General features: G+C 49.0%; 7 protein-coding genes across 7 annotated transcripts; 5 read left to right on the top strand and 2 right to left on the bottom strand.

The window, feature by feature from the left end:
- Window positions 1-9: 9 nt before the first annotated feature.
- EDB91DRAFT_295880 (armadillo-type protein) lies at window positions 10-4,122 on the top strand. Its single transcript, XM_041326752.1, has 17 exons — window positions 10-198; window positions 259-320; window positions 381-467; window positions 515-586; window positions 641-862; window positions 914-1,141; window positions 1,192-1,500; window positions 1,552-1,650; window positions 1,704-1,810; window positions 1,863-2,017; window positions 2,065-2,227; window positions 2,274-2,494; window positions 2,544-3,362; window positions 3,437-3,466; window positions 3,531-3,658; window positions 3,708-3,878; window positions 3,933-4,122. Exons 1-17 carry the CDS (start codon window positions 93-95, stop codon window positions 4,077-4,079), a joined length of 3,126 nt encoding a protein of 1,041 aa, XP_041178187.1. The 5' UTR covers window positions 10-92; the 3' UTR covers window positions 4,080-4,122.
- Window positions 4,123-4,164: 42 nt separating this feature from the next.
- On the bottom strand, window positions 4,165-5,657 carry EDB91DRAFT_1247556 (uncharacterized protein; the record flags this gene model as incomplete). Its single annotated transcript, XM_041322828.1, has 2 exons — window positions 4,165-5,416; window positions 5,470-5,657. The coding sequence occupies 2 exons, from the start codon at window positions 5,655-5,657 to the stop codon at window positions 4,165-4,167; spliced, it is 1,440 nt and encodes a 479-aa protein (XP_041178186.1).
- Window positions 5,658-7,476: 1,819 nt separating this feature from the next.
- Window positions 7,477-8,926, top strand: EDB91DRAFT_1236896 (uncharacterized protein; the record flags this gene model as incomplete). Its single annotated transcript, XM_041321518.1, has 3 exons — window positions 7,477-7,518; window positions 7,632-8,783; window positions 8,837-8,926. The coding sequence occupies 3 exons, from the start codon at window positions 7,477-7,479 to the stop codon at window positions 8,924-8,926; spliced, it is 1,284 nt and encodes a 427-aa protein (XP_041178185.1).
- Window positions 8,927-9,342: 416 nt separating this feature from the next.
- On the top strand, window positions 9,343-11,226 carry EDB91DRAFT_1051814 (Dor1-like family-domain-containing protein; the record flags this gene model as incomplete). Its single annotated transcript, XM_041313632.1, has 3 exons — window positions 9,343-9,839; window positions 9,876-10,539; window positions 10,591-11,226. 3 exons carry the CDS (start codon window positions 9,343-9,345, stop codon window positions 11,224-11,226), a joined length of 1,797 nt encoding a protein of 598 aa, XP_041178184.1.
- Window positions 11,227-12,233: 1,007 nt separating this feature from the next.
- Window positions 12,234-14,642, top strand: EDB91DRAFT_1051693 (general substrate transporter; the record flags this gene model as incomplete). Its single annotated transcript, XM_041313628.1, has 13 exons — window positions 12,234-12,294; window positions 12,460-12,494; window positions 12,551-12,663; window positions 12,779-12,951; window positions 13,004-13,091; window positions 13,146-13,280; window positions 13,336-13,586; window positions 13,639-13,826; window positions 13,883-13,927; window positions 13,980-14,196; window positions 14,250-14,301; window positions 14,363-14,465; window positions 14,520-14,642. 13 exons carry the CDS (start codon window positions 12,234-12,236, stop codon window positions 14,640-14,642), a joined length of 1,584 nt encoding a protein of 527 aa, XP_041178183.1.
- Window positions 14,643-14,741: 99 nt separating this feature from the next.
- EDB91DRAFT_1051756 (isoprenoid synthase domain-containing protein) lies at window positions 14,742-16,153 on the bottom strand (the record flags this gene model as incomplete). Its single annotated transcript, XM_041313629.1, has 5 exons — window positions 14,742-14,934; window positions 14,990-15,255; window positions 15,306-15,588; window positions 15,646-15,820; window positions 15,982-16,153. The coding sequence occupies 5 exons, from the start codon at window positions 16,151-16,153 to the stop codon at window positions 14,742-14,744; spliced, it is 1,089 nt and encodes a 362-aa protein (XP_041178182.1).
- A 1,066-nt stretch (window positions 16,154-17,219) lies between these two features.
- On the top strand, window positions 17,220-19,045 carry EDB91DRAFT_1201141 (uncharacterized protein). The gene is made up of 6 exons (XM_041320658.1): window positions 17,220-17,610; window positions 17,666-17,778; window positions 17,834-17,989; window positions 18,039-18,117; window positions 18,174-18,541; window positions 18,590-19,045. Exons 1-6 carry the CDS (start codon window positions 17,550-17,552, stop codon window positions 18,833-18,835), a joined length of 1,023 nt encoding a protein of 340 aa, XP_041178181.1. The 5' UTR covers window positions 17,220-17,549; the 3' UTR covers window positions 18,836-19,045.
- The last annotated feature ends 769 nt before the right edge of the window (window positions 19,046-19,814 follow it).

Below are 19,814 nucleotides of genomic sequence, written 5' to 3'. Positions count from 1 at the left end.
CCCGCTGCTCAAACGCGTCGCGTCCGCACGTGAGGTACACCCTAACATATTACTACCCGCTCGCTTTGTTCTGAGTCTCATCACCACTGACGATGGCAGCGGCGAACGTCTCCCAGATATTGGCAGATACTCTAAGTGCAGATACAAATACTAGGATCGCTGCTGAACTCAAGCTTTCCGAGGTTCTGCTGCATCAAGGTTGGTGTTCATAATCGTGGCCAGCAACCGGAAATCTGACGATTAGCACGCGTCTATCAGAGGCGGGTCTCGCCCTCGCCCAGCTTATTTTAACACAGGATGTGGATATCCCGCTCCGGCAGATGAGTTCTTCCTCATCTTTCTGCAATGCTCGCTTCTTTATCTTGGATGATACCTAGCACTCAGCCAGCATCATCCTCAGAAAATATGTCAAAGAACGATGGTCTCCGTACTTTGAATCGTTCAAGGGCAATGCACCTTCAGTAGAGGTATGCTCATCGATGTTATCCGGCTCGATCATAACAATCTTCCACAGGTCAAATCCCAAATACGCCATGCTGTCCTTCGAGGCTTATCAGATCCAAACCGGAAAATTCGGTCTTTATGTGTGAGTTCCATCTTGAGCGCTTTGGAACAGTTAGGTCTCAATGACCATGTCAAGGCTCATACAATGTCATATATTGGAAACTGCGATTGGCCGGATGAATACCCTGATTTACTCAACTCCCTCATTGCTTTGATTTCTTCAAGTTCTTCTGACTCTGTGCATGGCGCGATGCAGGTGTTCACCGAATTCATAAAATCAGACCTTACCGAAGATCAAATATTACCTGTATTGCGACAGCTTCTTCCTGTCTTGCTTACTATACTTGGATCCACGGAGGTGCGGTCCAGCTTCTCTCTCAAATCATTGCGACTTAATATTTGAGATTAGCAACATACACCTCTGACTCGCGCACGAACCGTGTCCGTTTTTCGTCAATGTGTGACAGCACTCTACATGGTCAAAGATCAACATCCTCAAGCAGTGAAGGAAGCCGTTGCAACCATTCTCCCGGTTTGGTTGGAGGCCTTCAAAGTCCTTCTTAACCTCAACCCTTTGGAGGATGTATCGAACCAGGACAACTGGGATGGATTGGCTGTCAGAATCCAAGTCTTCAAGGTATGTGTTCCACTACACTATGTGATGCTTACTGACGCGTACAATTCCAGACACTGGATGTTATTCACACGTCTTTCCCTCGTGCCATGACCTCTTACCTTCGTGGTTATCTTGATGCATCCTTACGCCATCTTCAGGTGATGTTCGAAACATATGATCTCTTCTACATCTCGGGATCCAGGAGCGCCCCTGGGTCATCAGAGGAAGAGATAGTGGAATTTCCGCACCTTATATGCCCTTTGTTTGACTTCGTTTCGAATGTCATCAGAGGGGGGAAAGCAAAGGATTGGCTTCAGGCGGAGAACTTGAATGGTTTGGTCTCTGCGATCTTCAATTATTCGCAGATGACTGCGGATGATGTTCGTCCCATCCATGTCTTTGTTTCGGGATATTTACTAATTCGTCCACAGGAAGAGACGTGGGCGGCGGATGCCAATGCCTTCGTGGCACATGAAGAAGATGACACACAGACATATGGCGTCCGAGTCGCTGGCTTTGAGCTGCTTTACGTGCGTGATGGGCTCAACCCATTTAAAAAAAACAAGGCTAAAGCCCTCCTTAGACTATTCTCAACCGCTCTCCTGCCAAAATCTGTGCTACCTTCCAGACTGTCATTCATCAGGTCATTACAGCATCACAGAGAGCACGAGAAACCGGATCAACTGCTTGGTGAGTAACCGAAATTTGATTCTGTTCAACCTGTTCATGAGGTTGAGTGCAGGTGGAAACCACTTGAAGCATCCTTAGCCGCAATTGGGTCCCAATCCGAAGATGTCCTCGAGTGCATTGAAGATGAACAGGATTCCGGCCGAGCAAAACCTATTGATATCGAGGACTTGCTTGCCAATGTCGTTCCGTCGGTCTTAAATCAGTCTGGTATGCATCAAGCGCCTTCATGTTTGCTTTATTGATATCTTCTCCAGACTTTCCATTCTTGCAAGGCAGAGGTTTTGTATTCGCGAGTCAGTTTGCCAAGCTATTGCCCTTACAGATGGCTGGTCAGTACCTGGAAGCCGCTATGCATGTCATCGAATCAAATTCTGCTGGGATCCCCGTGAAGATATCTGCTGTTAAAGCTATTCACAAGTGAGTTGTATACCTCGGGCGATACGCCGTGTTGATAGTCCAGCAGCTTCTGTGAAGGCGCGGAAGAGTCGGCCATTACGCCCTTCGTGTCGCGGATCGCACAGGACCTGGGCCCATTCCTCCTGGTTACGACTGAGGACACGTTATCCTTAGTTCTCGAGACGATGTCGGTTGTTCTAGATGTCAACCAGGGTCAATGGCTCACCACTGACTTGTCTAATTCTCTCGTGTTGGCGGTCCTGGAGGTCTGGGCGAAGAATAACAAAGGTAAATCACACCTCCCCTGCACCCTTCAACAACTAAACGCAGATAATAGATCCCATTTTCCTGTCAATTTTCACCGACATATTCACGTCGCTGGCCTCCTCGACCGGCACAGGAGTGTACGAAACCGTTGTCAAACAGGCGCTTCCCACTCTTTGTACTGCCATCGCAGGTGCCAAAATTCAAGAAGCCTGGATAGCAGGGTCTGCCATTGATTTGATCTCGAGCCTCGTTCGGGGCGCACCTGAAGGTGGACTTGGAGACGGCTTCTTCGCTCTCCTTGCCCCTAGCTTGTTCAACTGCCTTAGCGAAGCTGAGGATCGTGATGTCTTACAGAACGGCATGGAGTGCCTTGCTTTGATTGTCCGCAAAGATTGCAGGCAAATCCTAGAATGGCGAGACCCATCTGGCCAATCCGGTCTCGATCACGTTCTGAAAGTTATCGCTCGGCTCCTGCAAAATGACGATGAATCCGGTGGCTTGGTCATTGGTGATCTCATTATCCATTTGCTGCGTCGTGCAGGCGAAGCTGTTCTGCCTGTGCTTCCGGGGCTTCTTCAAGCAATGGTATCACGGATGCTATCCGCCAAGACGGCCACTTTCATTCAAAGTCTCGTCATTCCATTCGCGTTCCTCATATACAACCAACCGGACACAGTATTGTACTTGCTGGAATCGACTACCACGAATGACAGGAATGGTCTCGATATCCTCATCCAAACGTGGTGTGAGAACGCAGAAACATTCCAGGGCTTCTGGCAATCGCGCATCAGCACACTGGCGCTCACGAAATTGTACGCTTCTGGTCGCCCAAGCCTGCAGTCATTGATGGTCAAGGGTGATATCATCTTGAAGCCAGAGACGAAGAATGGTGAGTCTTCCTTCTGCATAGAGAAATGTTCACTTCCGGATATTCAACGGCTTGTTCTTGTGCTTCCGGGACAGTGATTATGACCCGGTCGCGAACGAAGACGAGTATGGATCAGTTTTCTATCTCTCATCCCCTTGCTTGGCGTAATGCTGATTTTTGGCTGCGCAGCACCGCATGAATTCACATCAGTGCCTTTCCCTGTCAAGGCACTTAAACTGCTTGTGCACGATCTCCGATCTGGGGGCGATTCTGCGACAATCCCCAAAGCTGAGTTTGATGTGGATTCGGATGATGGCGTACGTATCATTACACGCTCCATTCTATGTCCCATTAAGTGATCCACAGGATGAAGAATGGACAGAAGAAGAACAGAATCAGGGCTTCAAGCAAGAGGAATTTGCCTTCCTCTCCGAGATGCTAGGTCCCCGCGGCGTCAACTTTGATAATGATGACCTTCTCGAGGAGACTGATGATGAGGACCTTAGAAATGATGCAATCTCTCAGATCGATATGCAGGTAGGTGCCCCTGATTTAACGGCGACTTCGTACGTGCCTAACAGCGTCTTTCAGGCGCACTTGGTGTCATTCTTCAAAGAATGCGCATCGCACAACGTCAACAACTTCTCGACAAGCGTGGATCAATTGTCGGCTGAGGAGATCATGGTTGTGCGCCATGCTATTGATCAGCTGAGTTGGATAGAGGGTTTCCTACTATGAAAACATATTGTACACGCAACAAGAGCCTATGTGATGATGGTATCCTGTATGATAAATGCAGATTAGTATTACTGGCTATTAGCCGTTAAAAACCCTCCTTCCCCAAATCCCACTCCCGAACGGTCCCCCTTTTCTTGTACTCAATATCCATGATGCTATCCCCTCCACTAGCCCACCGATCAGCCGCTCCATTATTCGTGCCTTTCTTCTCGATCTTGTCTGTTGATATTCCAAGACGTTCAAGACGTTTCTTCTCAGCCTTATCTTCCCGTCGTTGACGGATGAGTTCGAGCATTGCGTCCCAACCTGCAAACTCTGCGTCACTGACCAAGCCAGTGGCAGGTACGTTGGGGAGAGGGAGCGTTGCCACGTCGAGCCTGGGGTCGTAAGAGTCTTTAAAGTATTTGTCCATCTTTGAAGGAAGCTGCGCGGTCGGTAAAGGAGGGGGTGACGAAGACGGTGAACGAACGGTGTTTGAGCGTGACGGGGTAACTGCAGGCCGGTTTCGGCGAGGTGGTGGAGAAGGTGAGCGAGTAAGAGGGGATGGTTTAGAGTAGTCGTCGAGAGCTTTTGTTTTACCCTTGAGAGAAGATCGAATTTCTTCTGCTACCTCCGCAGCTTCATCGTCTGGGGATGTTTGGGATGACCGGGAAGGAGACCGGGTGGCACGACGACTCGAGCGCCGGGCGCACTTGATGGTTTTCCTATGATCATCATCAGATGGTAATACTGATCTCGTCCTTTTCCTGGAGGCTGGGATCTCTGGAATAGGCTGTGCTGGTGACTCGGTGTGATGTGGGGAAGTTGAACGACTCGTATGGCGTCTTCTCTTTCGAGAATTGTCATCATTGTGTCGCCTGTGTCTTCTCCGTTGACGGTCATCAGATGAACTACCTCTCTCTGGAGACGGTGATCGCCGACGACTTTTCCTGTGCTTCGAATCATGATTCCGTTCTTTTGACGCCGAATGTGGGTGATGTCTCCGTCTGCTGGACCTCTCTTCCCTGTTTCTGTCATCATCGGTATCATCCTTGTAACGCCTCTCTGGACTCTTTTCTTTTCCCCTGCTCTGGTCTCTATCTCTCCGTCGGTCACGTTCCCTTCGGCTATCCCAACTAAGCTCATCATAGTCACGTCTCCGTCTCCTGATTCGCTCGGCAGCAGCAGCCTCTTCTGCACGAGCCTTCCTATCTCTTCGCTCCCGCTCATCTTTCTCCCTCTTGATTTCCTGTGCGGCAAGTGCCTGAGCGCGGAGTATAGTCTTATTGTGATCATCCGTGCTCTTGATAATCGAACTCAGGAAGCGCTTGTTCGGGCGAGGCGCATTCGGGTCAGGCCTGAACAAAAATTTGGTAAGTAATGGGTTGATTTTTTTAGATGGCAGACTAACGCAGTTGGAAGGTATGCTTTGATTCCAACTTCGCCGTAGCTTTCGGCCTTCCGTTTGGCTTCCCTTAAGATGAGCTCTGCAACGTGTCTGTCGAGGTCGTCGTCGGTAATGGATGGTGAAATGGTTGTCCCCATGGACGCCCGGACGAGGTTTGAAACAACCGATGAGAGTGACGACGATGAGGACATGTTTGACGACGACCTCCTCAAGTTTTGTTCAAGCTCAAGGTCTGAGTCCCACAGACATTGTTTGTCCTTATTTTGGCATTGTGGCTCGCGGCCCGGCACCTGACCAATACAGCTGCGGATCACAAGTCGTGCTCTCGAATGCATCTTTACAGGCGAGCGAACTTTTGACCTATGTACGGTATAGTCTGACTCTCCGGAGTCCGCAGGTGTCGGCTCGATCGTACACCACCTTATCTTCTAAGTTGACTCTTAGTTGACTCACTCGAAAGATCCAGTGCCAAGTAAGAGAAGGCGGCTTTCAGTAAATAGTCTCGTGCATGCGCAAGTCTCATGTGACCATTTCTCCGTAGACAACGTATCAGTCTTAGGGGGGCTCCGCGGATCGACCATCAGGCTATAGAGTTCTACGATAGTTCAACTTCAAGGCCTTTTGTCCACCGGTCCTACTCGATTAATCCTTGTGTTCCATTTTTCACCCAGTCGTGCCCAATACAATAGCAAAGTGAGTCATACTCTGCAGTAATGGAAGGTCACGGCTGTAGCGTTATATCCCAGGATGTCACGAGCAAGCGACGATATGTTGCAGACTCAGTAAATGTCGCGAGCGACCCGTGAACGTTAACGTCAACAACGGTTGCAACGTTGAACACCGAGCACGCGCCCCAACCGGGGGAAACCTCTCCGAGATCAGTTGCATCACGATTGGACCTTTGATCTCTTTGAGAGTTGTTGCATGTGGGACGGTCTCTCCCCCCGTCCTGTCTCGCCGTTCGGATTAAGTGAAGTGACATCACCGAGACCCGGCAGGACGCGGCCTCTTTCTGAAATCACGATCCACGCCAGGCAAGAACGTAATTGCCGATGCCAGCCAATGAACATTCCCCAACAAGCGACTGCAACCCTCTCCAACCGCGGCCATTCATTAGCCCTCGTTACAGCTTATTACTTGTGAGAATACGAATGTCACGTGTAAACCTGTGTAAACTCGCGTGTACCTTGGTAGATCAGGGGATTCATTTTTTTGAGAAGAATACCGTCTCGTCTCCGACCCGCTGAATCAAACCCCAGGGAGTTCTTGAGTAGAACATCGTTTCGCCTCCGCTCGCTGAATCAAGGTGCCGTTTGTAATTAATTGGTAGACGGTTATAGCCGCGGCGGGCATCGAGCGGGGTTGTGGGACTTATTAGCCTAGCAGACAGCTTACTACCTCTGAGCGTCAAAACTTTCAGGGCTGTCCGCGCGGCAACAACCGTGGGTCATGCACGCAAATGCCCGCGGTAGTAAGTGGAAGAAGGTTTACGACTGAACGGGAGGACAATAAATGCCAGTAAAATGAATCATGATTCGGACACCGTGCGTCGTGGGATGTAATCCAATGAAACTGGAACATCCATAGATCTGGGTTGAAAGTCATAGGAAACTGGATATCGAATAAAGGCTTCTCAATCGATGATTTGTACAGAGGATCGGTAGAATTTGTGGACTCTTTGTGGGTTTCGTCTCAATAAACGTATAAGCTTCGTTAGCCTTCGATTCGTTGAGTTCTAAAAATGGAAGGTATGGACCACGTAGACGGAAGCAATAGAATATTTGTACTTACCACCATCTGGTGACAAGGTTTCGGAACTACCTATCTTATTCCTTCACCGCGGCGGCAGTGTAAAGCTTGGATATCATAAGCTGTGGACATTTCATCACCGTCTTCCTATAAATAATGACTCCATCCTATGTGTTGAATCATATTTCCAGTCCGAGCCCCTGCAGCCCGAGCTGTATATATTACTGATCTCGTTCTACATCTTATTATTTTCACGACGTCATGACTCTTTTCGCATTCTTACGATCCTGTCCCCCTCCCAGAGTGAGTATTTTGATGCAGAGGCTATAGAGCACCCGTTGACGCGTTTGCAGGTTGCAGCTCACGAAATATCACTTGAATTCGCACCACGTTGCCCCCCTCACGAAGTTTACGAGAATTTTCCAACACCACGCGTACCCGCCAGTGGTATCCCCATCGAGGTCGTGCTGACCGTCTTAGAGGCCGCATATTTTGATGAGAGAGATGATCCTGACATCGATCTCCTAAATAAGTGCACGCTTGTTTGCAGAGCATGGTCCATACATGCTCAGAAGCTCTTGTTTCGACGCGTTCGCCTCCGTTCTCAATCAGCGTTTGAGTCGTTTACTCAGGCTGTCAACCGGAGTTCCCCGCGCGGGCGCTTGCTCGGTGACGCTGTCATCCAAATGCGCGCGGTCCTTGATCATAACCAGCCTGGGTCCCTCGACCAATCATCGCTCGCCGTTGCAGTGGCCAATTGCCCTAATTTATACGAGCTAGATATCGCTCAGTACGGGTGTGTCGCTCCTGGTAAAGATGTTGTTGGAAGTCCTACCCAGGAACGCATGCGGCGTCCCGCTCCGTCTTTTGACGAGCGTTCTCTGGAATTACTCAGATCTGGCCCTCGCATCACGGCTCTGCACTTCAGCAACTGGTCGGAGAACGATCATGCTGTTCTCCAACTTCTCGAAGTTTGGCATTCGTTAAAATCATTGTCTATCACTGGAACATCCCCCGTCCTATCTCCCGGCATGACGTATCCTCCATTCCCTTGCGCTCTAGAAGAACTGCGCCTGAACTGCCAAAGAGAACCTGCCAAGGAATTTCTCGGCTGGCTCTTGCATCGCTCCGCGGAAGAAAAAAGTTTACGAGTCATTGATCTAGAACGTCAACCGAGTCCTGAGCTTCTAGACTACCTCGTCGAGAAGCACAGCGAAACATTGCACTCGCTCGCCATTCCATCTTTTGCTACGCATGAGCACGCACATGCCGCGATGCGCTGCCGCTCTCTTCGTGAGCTTCGCACCGAGAGCTCGTGGTCTTCTCCCGTCGTTTGCCGTCAGATGCCAGAGTCTATACAACATCTGGCATTCGGGCTCGACATGGACACCATTCTCCACCCTATCATTGATCTCGTCAAGACTCGGGACGACCTGCAAGCTGTAACGGTCAATATTTGGCGCGACGGCGACCGCCATCCCCAGCTCGCATCTCTCCAGATGACTTGTGCATACCGCGGCGTTGACCTCCGTTTAACGCGGGACGTGCGAAGAATGCGCATGATGGTGGTGAGTAAACAACCTTCTTTCCTGCTGTAAGTTGATATTGATTGACCGAATAGCGCGGGGATCCTGTTGTGCCGCCAACTTATCCACGTATTCAGACTCTCGACAGCATGCAGCCTGCTGTTCGCTCTACCTTTGTGGCATAATCTGACGGTTGTTTCTGATTCACATTACTTATCAATATATTTCTTTCTCGATACTTTACTTAACGGCACAATCCAGCGGCTTTTGCATTATCGCCTTCTAATCACACCTTACTTCAACCTTACTCCATATATATTCTCCATGTAGCTATGTCAGGCCATTAGTATTATTAATCTACTTGTTGCGCGCTCCCGAGGGGAGCGAGGCATTGCAATATTTATCGAGTTTGATCACCCTCGGTGATATCGAAACAGGGCGAAGATAAACCCAGTCTGAACTCTGCTTGGTGAAACGGTTACCTACTGCCAGTGTACTTGATTCCTGCAAGGTGCGCGCGCTCTATATTTTTTTGGTCTAACAAGTGATGAACTATGTACATAAGCAATTAGCTAAGTATAGCAGTCAACTGAGTTTGACGATGACTACGGCGGTCCCAACGTTGAACGAGCTATCGAGCCTTCCGGATGTCATTTCTGGTTCGCCTCTCGCGTCAAGCTCATCCAATCTTAAATTTCTCGCCGAACTACCGACACATGCACTATCAGAGTTGCTCTCAACGCCGACCGCGCTCACGACACAGTCTCATACATTGACTTCCTCGCTCACTGCATTAACTCACACGTCATACCCAACTTTTCTATCCCTTCATCACACATCCACAGCGCTGCTTACATCCCTTTCCTCGTTTGACACGTCTCTTGATTCTCTAATCAACACCGCTTTACCAGCTCTTGATGATGCTGCACGCGTTTTTCGCGAGAAGACTGGTCCAGAGGTCATCGAGGGTAGGCAGAAGGCACGTCTCGTACTGGAGCAGCACGACAAGCTGCGGGACTTGCTTGATATTCCAGTGCTCGTTGACACATGCGTCCGCAATGGGCTCTACGCAGAAGCTCTTTCAGTCGCTGCCCACGCGTCATCTGCATTGTCCTCTTTGGTAGCTCAAACTAGGAAGAGTGTCAGTGATGACAAGGAAGCCGCGCAGGGATTGCCGCTTCAACTTGCGGATTCATTACAAGCTGAGATAGCCTCATCGTTGCATTCCATGCAGCTTATCCTTCTCAACACTTTATATGAGCCTGCTCGGAAGCTACCAGCATTCTGGAAAGCAGTGCAATTTCTTCGTCGAATGAAGGCGATGCACGAGGACGAACTGGCGCTCGTGTTTATCAGCGCTCGGATTGGATGTCTTCGCGATGCCTTGGATGGCATTGAAAGGGATGCTGGTATACCTTCGGACGCCGGAAGAGCGGAATTCAAGTTTCCTGCTGGGAGCACTATAGAGGAAAGAGAGCGGGAGGTTGATAGGGAGGCTGATGACATCGCCCGGTTCCTCAAGAAGTACATCGATATTTGGAGGGAAGGCGCGTATGATCTTATCACACAATATACGACAATATTTCTCGACCGTTCACATGCTGGGGCACGGATAGCACCACCTGCAGATCAGGATGCTTCGGCATCCTCATATATCATTCGACAAACGTTGCCTTCAACACTTCTGGAACTGCTCCTTCCGACTCTCCGATCGTACCTTGAGCGTGCTTACCCACACCTCGCACCCCTTGCGACACAGCTTGCATATTGTAGTTCTGCTTTAGCGCGTGCAGGGATGGTAAGTGTCATACATTGTGATTTCTCTCGTGTTAAATTCATGTGCATACAGGATTTTCGTGCTTTGCTGTCACCACTGATTTCGCGATCGGTTGTCAGCGGTTTTGCGCGAGACGTACGACTCAGTGTAGAGCATGAATGGTTTGCAGTGCTCGCAAAACACGTCACGAGTAGACCTAGGCCCTCTCCTCCTTCCGTTTGGTTGGTAGCCACACCAAACAGTTTGCCTGCGTTCAAGACGCTGGTTCTCTCGCCATCAAATGCTCCGCATTCTCCGCCTCAAGTGCTAACAGCCTTCCCGCCGCTTGCGAAGATCTTGAACGCATATATCCGCGTGCTTAACAGGCTGCGCATGCTTGCACCTGTCGATGCTTTGTCGGGCATCGTGGATGGTGCTGAAGAGTGTCTTGCAAATGCAGGCCATGGTCTACTACAGTATTCCAGGGACTGGCAAGGTGGGGATGCGAAGGAGATACAGATTCTGCAAGCGGCTGGGGCAGCATATACCCGGGTTCTTGTTCCCTGGCTGCAGCGCGCTATTGTGGAAGGTGTTTTCAGCGCCTCACTTCAGGATCGTCAATCTGCTGCTGATGGAGGGGGAGATTCCGATGCGGATGAAGAAGGCAAACGTGAGTTATCTGACATAGTTAGAGAGTGGGAGAGTTGGCTGGGTTCCACAGGAATATAGTGTAAATGTGCGATGGCAATGGCCCTTGTTTTATGGTTGTGAGTGTTCTTGATTCCATGAACCAAGACGACGCTGCCAGCCCCACACATAGTCACGTGGATCGTTCTGCTCGGAAGATAATATCATCATATCATGTTGAAATACAACGATACTTTCCGATCATAATAGAAGCACATCAAGGTGTCCATCTTATCGGGAACGGATATATACGCCACTCCGACGCTCAGCCGTCTTGCATACTAGCACCCCTCGTCCACGAAATGACGCACCAGACTGACAGCGATAGCTGGCAGGCTAACAGGGAAAAAAGGAGAGCAGCTTGCGGCTTCCAGCATCCCTTTAGTTTGGATAGCTGTGCTCCTCCAACGATGCTGACGTGGTTTACTGCAGAGGCATATTCTAAGCTGAAGAAAGACTGTCGTTCACTTCAGTGTTTTCTTTCAAAGCATGGACTGGCCCTCTTTTGCGTTTTTAGCTGCCTTGACAGAACACCGGAGCGCTTTCTCAGCCGCAGTTTGTCCCAGTGACCCCTATTTCCCCCGATCAGTTGCGCCGCACCAGGCTCTCAGGCTCCCAAGTCACGCGTTGCGTCAGGTGTAAAAGACGCTGATCATAACGTATCGAGGTCCGAAGGCCGCACAAATTACGTGTCGGTTGATTGCACACTTGTTTGCACTTTGAACTCTGCTCAGAATGACCGGCCGACCAGCAAACTGCTTGTGCGTGCAGTGAGGTCCTTGGAAAAACCTATGACTATTTCTCAACTATAGACCATTTTTTTTAATCACGCTCTCTGTTATATGCGGGCGGGAGTATGTCAAACCTTTTGGGGGCAAGGATGCCTTCTTTATGATCCCCCGGACCGCATGTCCCCATTATGCGTCATATGATAAACAAAGAACAGTTATTCATCTTTACCCCGCTTGCTCAGAACTTATACTTAAGCATGTATGCGGAGCAGCGGGCTTCTCTAACCGCCTTTTCTTAGACGTTTCTTCCACTAAGTCATGGCGAAAGACGTTCCAACAGGCCGTAGAGCGGTCTTCCTCGCCATATTCATCGCGTTTGGTGAGTTCATCCCCGTCACAGTCATTCGGTGCTCATTAGTCTCTCTCTTGCAGGAGGTGGGCGACTTCCATATACGAAATAAACGTACGTCGTTTATAAGCTGCAACCCTCCTATTTCTTTGCTCACATCGGCAGTAGATCCATTCACTTAACTTCCGGTGATAGGTTTTCTGTTTGGGTATGATATAGGTGTCATTTCTGTATGTAATCGTACTCGTCAGTGACCTTCACGATCCCGATCCCTTGTCTCCTTCAGGGATGTTTGATCATGCCAGACTTCATACGCCGATTTGGCCAAGAAGGAACAGATGGCCAGTACTATCTGTCAAGTTCGAGACAATCAGTCATCGTCTCCCTCTTGTCGGCCGGGTAAGACTGCGATATCTGATTCTGCCCTTTACTGACGTTCATACTCACTATAAGCACGTTCTGGTGGGGATATTGTGTCTCGCTATTTTCATAATAGTCTGACGAATGACTAAAGCGGAGCTATCGCTCAAGCGTTCACTGCTGACCGGTTTGGGCGCCGTGGATCCATTTTATTCTGGTCGGCTATATTCACCGTCGGCGTGGCCATCCAAACTGGCACGACATACTCTGTTGTTCAGTTGGTTATAGGTCGTTATATTGCAGGTTTGGGTGTCGGTTCATTGTCTGGTCGGTGTTGAGGTCAAGTCTTGACTTTGTGAATCTTACTACGTCAATCCAGCTATCGTGCCCCTGTACAACGGAGAAACGGCACCGAAAGCCATTCGCGGTACGATCTTGGTGATTTATCAAGTCCAAATCATCTCGGGGTTCGTGGATTCTCACTCATCCATCAGAGCGCTCACTGACACCTGTCCATCTAGCATATTTTTGAGTTACCTACTTGAACTAGGAAGTCACACAATCAACAACTCTGCGTCTTGGCGAATCCCGATCGGATTGCAAATGGTCTGGGGTATCATACTTTTGTCTGGAATGTTTTTCCTTCCAGAATCGCCGTACGTGCAACTTTGAAAATCTCTCAGGCGCACTGACGATCTTTACCGTTATTAGCCGGCACCTTCTTGGAACTGGACGACGCGACGAAGCGCGCAAAGTCATCGCAGAACTCAACGGAGTTTCTGAAGACAACCCTCTTGTCGCTGAAAGTGTCGAGGAACTCGATTTCGCTATCAGAGCAGAGAACGAGGGCGGCAAAGCGAATTGGCTAGAATGCTTCTCCACGAGAAATGCACTGTGGCGTCGAACAATCAACGGCATGATGCTGCAATTTATTCAGCAGCTAAACGGCCAGAACTTTTACTGTGGGATACCTCATGCCAGTTGATTTTTACCACTAATGGCTATTGTCGACAGACTATTATGGCGACACCTTCTTTCAGAGTGCAGGTGCAGGGCGAGTCCTTAAACCCCTTTGCCTCATACGTTTTAGCTCATGTATTAGCAGACTTTCACCTTATATCATTCAAACGATTCTCGGTGCGGTGTCGGTTGCTGGAACTCTCCCCGCGTTGTACTTCATCGAGGCTTGGGGTCGCCGAAAGGTACGTTTTGGCCTTTCGCTAGATAATTAAATCGGAAGTTGATACTGTTTTTATAGTCCCTTCTCCTTGGAGCATTGCTGCAAGCTGTCTGTGCAATAATTGTCTGTGCACATTGTCCATTGGCAAACAGTGCTCGACTGATACTTCCGTCAGGTTGCTTTTGTTGGACATTCTACCCTTGCGCCTTCTGGAACACCGACTTCAGAGCTCACTGCTCGTAATAGAGCTGGAGGCGACGTCGTCATCGCATTCGCAGTCTTACAGGTGTTCATCTTCGGCACGACTTGGGGCCCTACTCCATGGGTGTACCTCGGAGAGTCGTTCCCTCTCCGAGTACGTCCCAAGTCGATTGCGCTCGGTAGTGCAACAAGTACGAATGCTACCTTCTCACTATCTGAACGTCGTTGCTCACCTTTATGCAAGACTGGTTCTGGAACTTCATGCTTTCGTTCTTCTCTCCAAGGATTGTTGCTCGGTGAGTTTGAACTAAGGGCAAAAATTCTGGGACACTACTAGGTGTCTGAACGCTTTGCCAGCATTGGCCCAATGATAATGTTGATCTTCTTCGGCATGCTCATCTTTGGATACATCTACGTGTATTTCGCTATCCCTGAGACTAAAGGCCTGACTTTAGAAGAGGTGAGGTTGCATTCATCCCCGTTGTGAAATGCTGCTCATCAGATGATCAACCAGGTGGACGAATTGTACCGCTCTGGCATTCCGCCCTGGCGATCTGTCGGTTGGAGACCGAGCGAGAAACATTATCACCACGAGGTGCATGAGAAACGAGCGTCAGACTCTGTGGAGAAGGCCTAACACCTGAAGAGATCTATTCATATACACTGTATACTATGTACTGTCTGCGTTCCTGCACAACTGATAGTGTTGTTTGAACAATGGTATGCGGTGGATGGATCACATCACTTGAGGCCAAAGTATTAAGCACTCGAGCCCACCAGACGGTTGCTCACGGTGCACCGTGGCGTCGATCTTTGACAAATCGGTAACATTGACCTGCGCCACCACGGATGTGTCTTTGTAGTTGACCTTTGGCAACACCGGGACAAGCCTAGTTTGCTGTATTTCCGGGCCCATGGTGCCAAAGTATCTGCAATTCCATTCAAGGTGAGTGATAATTCATACCAATGGGAAATTCTCGTGACCTTTGAGCCTCGAAACTCCAACAACAGTTTGCTCGAGCCCAGGTTGCTATCCCATCAAAATACTCCTTGACAAGGGCGTCGGTGGAAGCTCCCCACGAAGGGACCTTTGAACGACCGTCGATAAACTTTTTCTCGACATCAGTGTGATAGCGTGCTGCCCAAGCCATCGCACCGCCTCTGTCGAGGCTGAGTTCCAACATGATAGCAGAGACCAAGTTATGGTTTTCGTCCCCAGTCGCTTGCTCTCTGTTGTATGAGAGCATGTCCTATGAAAGTCGTCAGCAGACTGCAAATCACATCTTTAATACGACTTTACGTTGTCGATCAAAATCAACTCTATGATGCAGTCAACCAGTTCCACGATGACGGGATGGTAGAACACTTCATCAGGAAGCTCCATTCCCATTTCATATACTGCGAAAGCAGATTTTGCGCCACACGTATCCCGCCGGAGCTTGAGATAGTCATCGATACTGCGACGACGACTCTGTTCGCGGTCGACAGCCTCGACGACTACTGCACGAAGGTATGCGGTGTAGCTGTCGAGGAAGTGACGCTGAGAAGGCAGACTTGCAGTCTGGATTGCACGAGCCCAAAATCTACACGGAAATACCTTGAATTTTAGATGTTTCATCAAACGATTTGGAGGTACTTACTGTCGTGAGATTTCACCGAGGATGCATTCGCCTTGTGGCCGTGCTTTATGAGGATTGTCTAGGGCATCAAGCACGATATCCACCATTGCCTTAGTGCCTGCCGCATTTTCGCTGTCGGTGAACTCGTCCACAATGAAGTAGACATTCATTAACTCAGAACCTATTCGAAGGTGTTCTATTTTTCAGGAAAATAATCAGGGCTCGGGGTGCATGGTTTGGCAGTGGTCAAATACGAACCTCTCGGTGCATTTGGATAAGCCAGTGCTGTTAGGCGGGCTACAAGCACAGTACGTATCAGCCGTCTTCAGAATTGAGAGAATGTAACATAGTTCAAACCAAAGTCACACTTGTCGAATGCCTCCTGTGACTCAGGACTCAGAGCCTTAAAATCACGGAACGAAGCATCGACTTCAGCTTTCACATCCTCGAAATGAGGATTGATGGCACGAGGCCAGGGCCAGTTGGTCATGGTGTCTGGGAGGTACATCATCCTTGCATGAGCGTTCATGGCCTCCGCAATGTAGTTTCTGACGATGAGTGTGAGTGATTGAAAGAGGAGAAAAATTGTTACTAGTCGAGTCCAGGACTTGCAGCAGAATTTATATTCCTGCCCCCCAGCGTCAGTATCTGCCTACTTTACGTGCATATCCGCAACAGATGAACGTATCTGTCCACACAACTGCAGTGCAAGCTCAGACATGTTTGGTACTCCGGCAGCATTTTCTATTGCAGGCGGTGTGCGATGGGTGCCTACGAAGGTGAGATGATATCGGTAATGAAGTCCTGATACATAAGTCAATCCAGACGATGGCCCAATCAAATCAAAAAAAAATAGGCTCTAAAGATCATGATGGACACGGTTGCATACCCGGTGTAGAGCCTCCCGCAGGCTGTTACAGACCCTTCCAGTTATCCGGGTAGGTCGCTGGACGTGGTATGAGGATGAAGTAAAGTTGGACCTACTCGGACCATCGAGGTGGTCGTGTACAAATGGAAAATGGAAGCGAATGTAGAATTTCGAGGGGGTCTCTTCCTTCGTCTATAAGAGTCTGGCTAGGGGAGACTAGGGTAGTATGTGTTCAGTTTGCGAACTTGAACGGTGATGACAGTGAGTACAACGAGGTTCGTATAGCAATTCCGTAGTAAGAAGTGGACCATTGGATGGGAGGCATGGGTATCATCTTAGTGAATCACTGATCGCACCAGGAGGAACTCCCGCAAGACCGGATAATAATGACGTATAGTCCCGTTTATCGGAGAGGGATATTGAAGATTGTAGTAAAGCAGTTTAATGCCTTGTGGTCGACTAACGGCGCTTTCAAGTTTCGACCCTTGTTCTGTTTGAACCTAAGTTATTGACGATGACTACGGAGGTCCTAAATTTGAACAAGCCGCTGTCTCACCGAGAGTCATCCCACTAGCTATGCTGCTACAGGCACAAGCTTCTTGCTACGTCCACATGGAACAGCACAACCAGCAGCCCACATGGCGAAACTGTCACGGAAATGTCCGATTTGGTAAGCATACTATTGTGTGTGTGCAAATTTGCGGAATCGGAATGCCTAAGTTGGTGATGTAAGATCGTATTGCCTCTCGAGTATGTCAAGGTTTGCGACGGTAGGTTTTGACTGGGCCAAAATAACAATAAAAATCACAACAGAGAGTGTCGGAGATTGACAAGCTCGCCGCAGTGCTGACCCCGACTCGGACTTGGGGCTTTGTTTTTGATATGATCGATCATTGATCATCGATCATTTACTAACTCTCCTAAGTTCTGTTTCCGACGATGACTCTAACCCACTCCCTGTGCTAGACCTTGTGCTTGACCATTCAGAAACTCCATTGGCTGCTCTCTCCCGTCTGAGACTGGCTCAGTTGGTCCGTCGACATTACCGGCCGTAATTATGTCCATACCTTTGGCAAAAGCTGCGTTCTTAGGTTTGTTTCTCGAGACCTTGCTTTACGGTGCGTTACCCACTGGTAGAATAGCTACGAGGTCGAATCTCATTATCACAATCAGGCGTGCTCCTCGCATTGTACTGGTTCACGCTATTCATCCTACTCAAGAAAACTCCCATTCAACGGAAAGTTCTTATCCCAGTGGGAACATTGCTGCTCTGCATCGCAACGGCCGTGAGTGTAATCGTTGAACCCTCTTGGGGGAATAGCCTAACACGATCACTTTCAGCGTCTAATCGTTGATTTTGTTCGAGGGTTACAGGCATTCGTATTCCAGGTGGATACGATTGGTGCAAATGCCTATTATTTCAACCTTGCTTCGCCGCTGAATCTTGCATCGATATCACTTTACATCACGCAAACCATTCTTGGTGATGGTGCACTTGTGAGCTTCTCCACTCGACATGATCGCTCTCTTCTGAGAAGGGTATTAGATTTGGCGATGTTATATGCTCTACAGCAGAAGCCTCTTCATTGCCGTTGCTGGTTGTATCGTCCTGTTAGCCCTTGGGGGTGAGTATCTCGGGAGGTATTATTTGATCATCGTCTTAGCCTGCGACAATTCACAGCCATTGCGTACTATGTTGTCTGGTCCATGTCTCACTTTGGTCCGCTGTTCACCGTTTCCACCGCTGGTTCTGCGTGCATCACCACAATCTATGTATTGACCATGTTTATCAGCGTCACCTGTACCAGTACGTCTATTGTTCCTGACCTACAGACTTCTCACGACCAGAGTATTGCAGCTTTGATCGCCTGGCGCATCTATCGCACTCGTCGTTTCATGCCAGATGGCCTTGGTTCCTTTTTACCCGTTTTCATCGTCATCATTGAGAGCGGCGCTTTATATGCCATGAGTGTCCTTGCACTCCTTGTAACATCCTTGGTCGGATCCAATGGCAGATTCGTCATAGTGTGCGTTATCCCTCCTATTATAGTAAGTCCAATTAGCTTGAATATAAACTGTTCATAAGACTTTCTTCAGGGGATCACATTCTGCCTCATCATCCTGCAAGTGCATTTCCACGTAGGCTGCAGCTCCCCCACCGAACAGCCTGCTGAAACAAGGAGCCCCATGACCAACCTCTTTAGAGGGCGAGATGTCATGGACGCGGGCTCCAGCCTTGAACCAATGACTGTGCAGATCACGGAGGAGATGGAGATCGGTCAGTCTGACGTGATGGGAAAAAAGAATGACCAACGGGTCTCGGGGGGTATCTTTCAATTGTAAATTAGTCACGTTCAATTCTATTCAGCCTTTCAATCTGCGAGCAGCTAGCTCGCCGATCCTGTTTTCGGTGGATGAGACGGACTGTGACAAGGGTCTCACTACATTGTACCAGGCGCTATACCTCCCCATCTTTACACTACATATACGATTGGCTTGCTTAAGTTGTTTATCGCATTTCTGAACAGACACAGAAATGATGCCCTTTCATCCTGTACATGTCGCAGGTGATGACTGACCGACTGAAGAAATTTAGAAGGTGATTTAGGCCAGACTGGTGTGGATGCTTCTACTGAAGCCGTGTTTGTTGGCGCTTATGCTTAGCACCACTCAGTCATCATGTCGTACGCACGCAAATATTCTGCATTCACAGGCGACAGTGTCATTATGACCTACCAATTACCTGTCGTTGTAGAAGGCACGTGATATATCCTGGTCTTTGACAGCGACTGTACTAAGAAGACGATACATCAGCCATAGAACATGATACATGACCACCTACCACCAGAGATTATCAGCCATCCTGCGATAGATCACAACCTCGTATTAGTAGCATATCAGCTATAGAGTATGATATATCGCACCTTTATAGATACCTGGTTGGTTGATGGTATATCATCACCCCCTTGTTCGTGTACTACGGTCCTTTCCGGTAGATTGCGTTACTGGCATCGTGATATATCACGTACCTCGGCATTTCAGGATACTGGCAATGGTTGTAGTAGAGTAGTGATATATTCCTGGTAGTATAGCGAAATGTGTTACGCCTGTGGGCTGTAGTAATATATCACCTGAAAGAAAGCACAATGTCAGCTAACTCCACTTCTGTACTCAAAGTCACGGTTTGGACTAGCCTCAGCTACTGCCACTTCCAGTTACCAGAGAGGAGAGTGGGGATTGGCGCTCGTGAAGCCAAGATGACAGTAGTGATGAATGATGGATGGTCACGGACTATGTAAACACAGAATCTTACCGGCGCCGT

Source organism: Suillus paluster (genome assembly GCF_016628075.1).
Source record: "Suillus paluster strain FC165 chromosome Unknown EDB91scaffold_20, whole genome shotgun sequence".
NCBI classification, from domain to species: Eukaryota; Fungi; Basidiomycota; class Agaricomycetes; order Boletales; family Suillaceae; genus Suillus; species Suillus paluster.
This window is presented reverse-complemented; position numbering and strand designations above follow the sequence as displayed.

Coding starts and splice junctions, on each gene's coding strand:
- EDB91DRAFT_295880 (XM_041326752.1), top strand. CDS start 93: ATGGCAGCGGCGAACGTCTCCCAGATATTGGCAGATACTCTAAGTGCA. Junction 2,018..2,064: donor GTCGGTCTTAAATCAGTCTG/GTATGCATCAAG, acceptor TATCTTCTCCAG/ACTTTCCATTCTTGCAAGGC. Junction 3,363..3,436: donor GAAGCCAGAGACGAAGAATG/GTGAGTCTTCCT, acceptor CTTCCGGGACAG/TGATTATGACCCGGTCGCGA.
- EDB91DRAFT_1201141 (XM_041320658.1), top strand. CDS start 17,550: ATGTCCATACCTTTGGCAAAAGCTGCGTTCTTAGGTTTGTTTCTCGAG. Junction 17,611..17,665: donor TCTCGAGACCTTGCTTTACG/GTGCGTTACCCA, acceptor TATCACAATCAG/GCGTGCTCCTCGCATTGTAC. Junction 18,118..18,173: donor CGTCCTGTTAGCCCTTGGGG/GTGAGTATCTCG, acceptor GACAATTCACAG/CCATTGCGTACTATGTTGTC.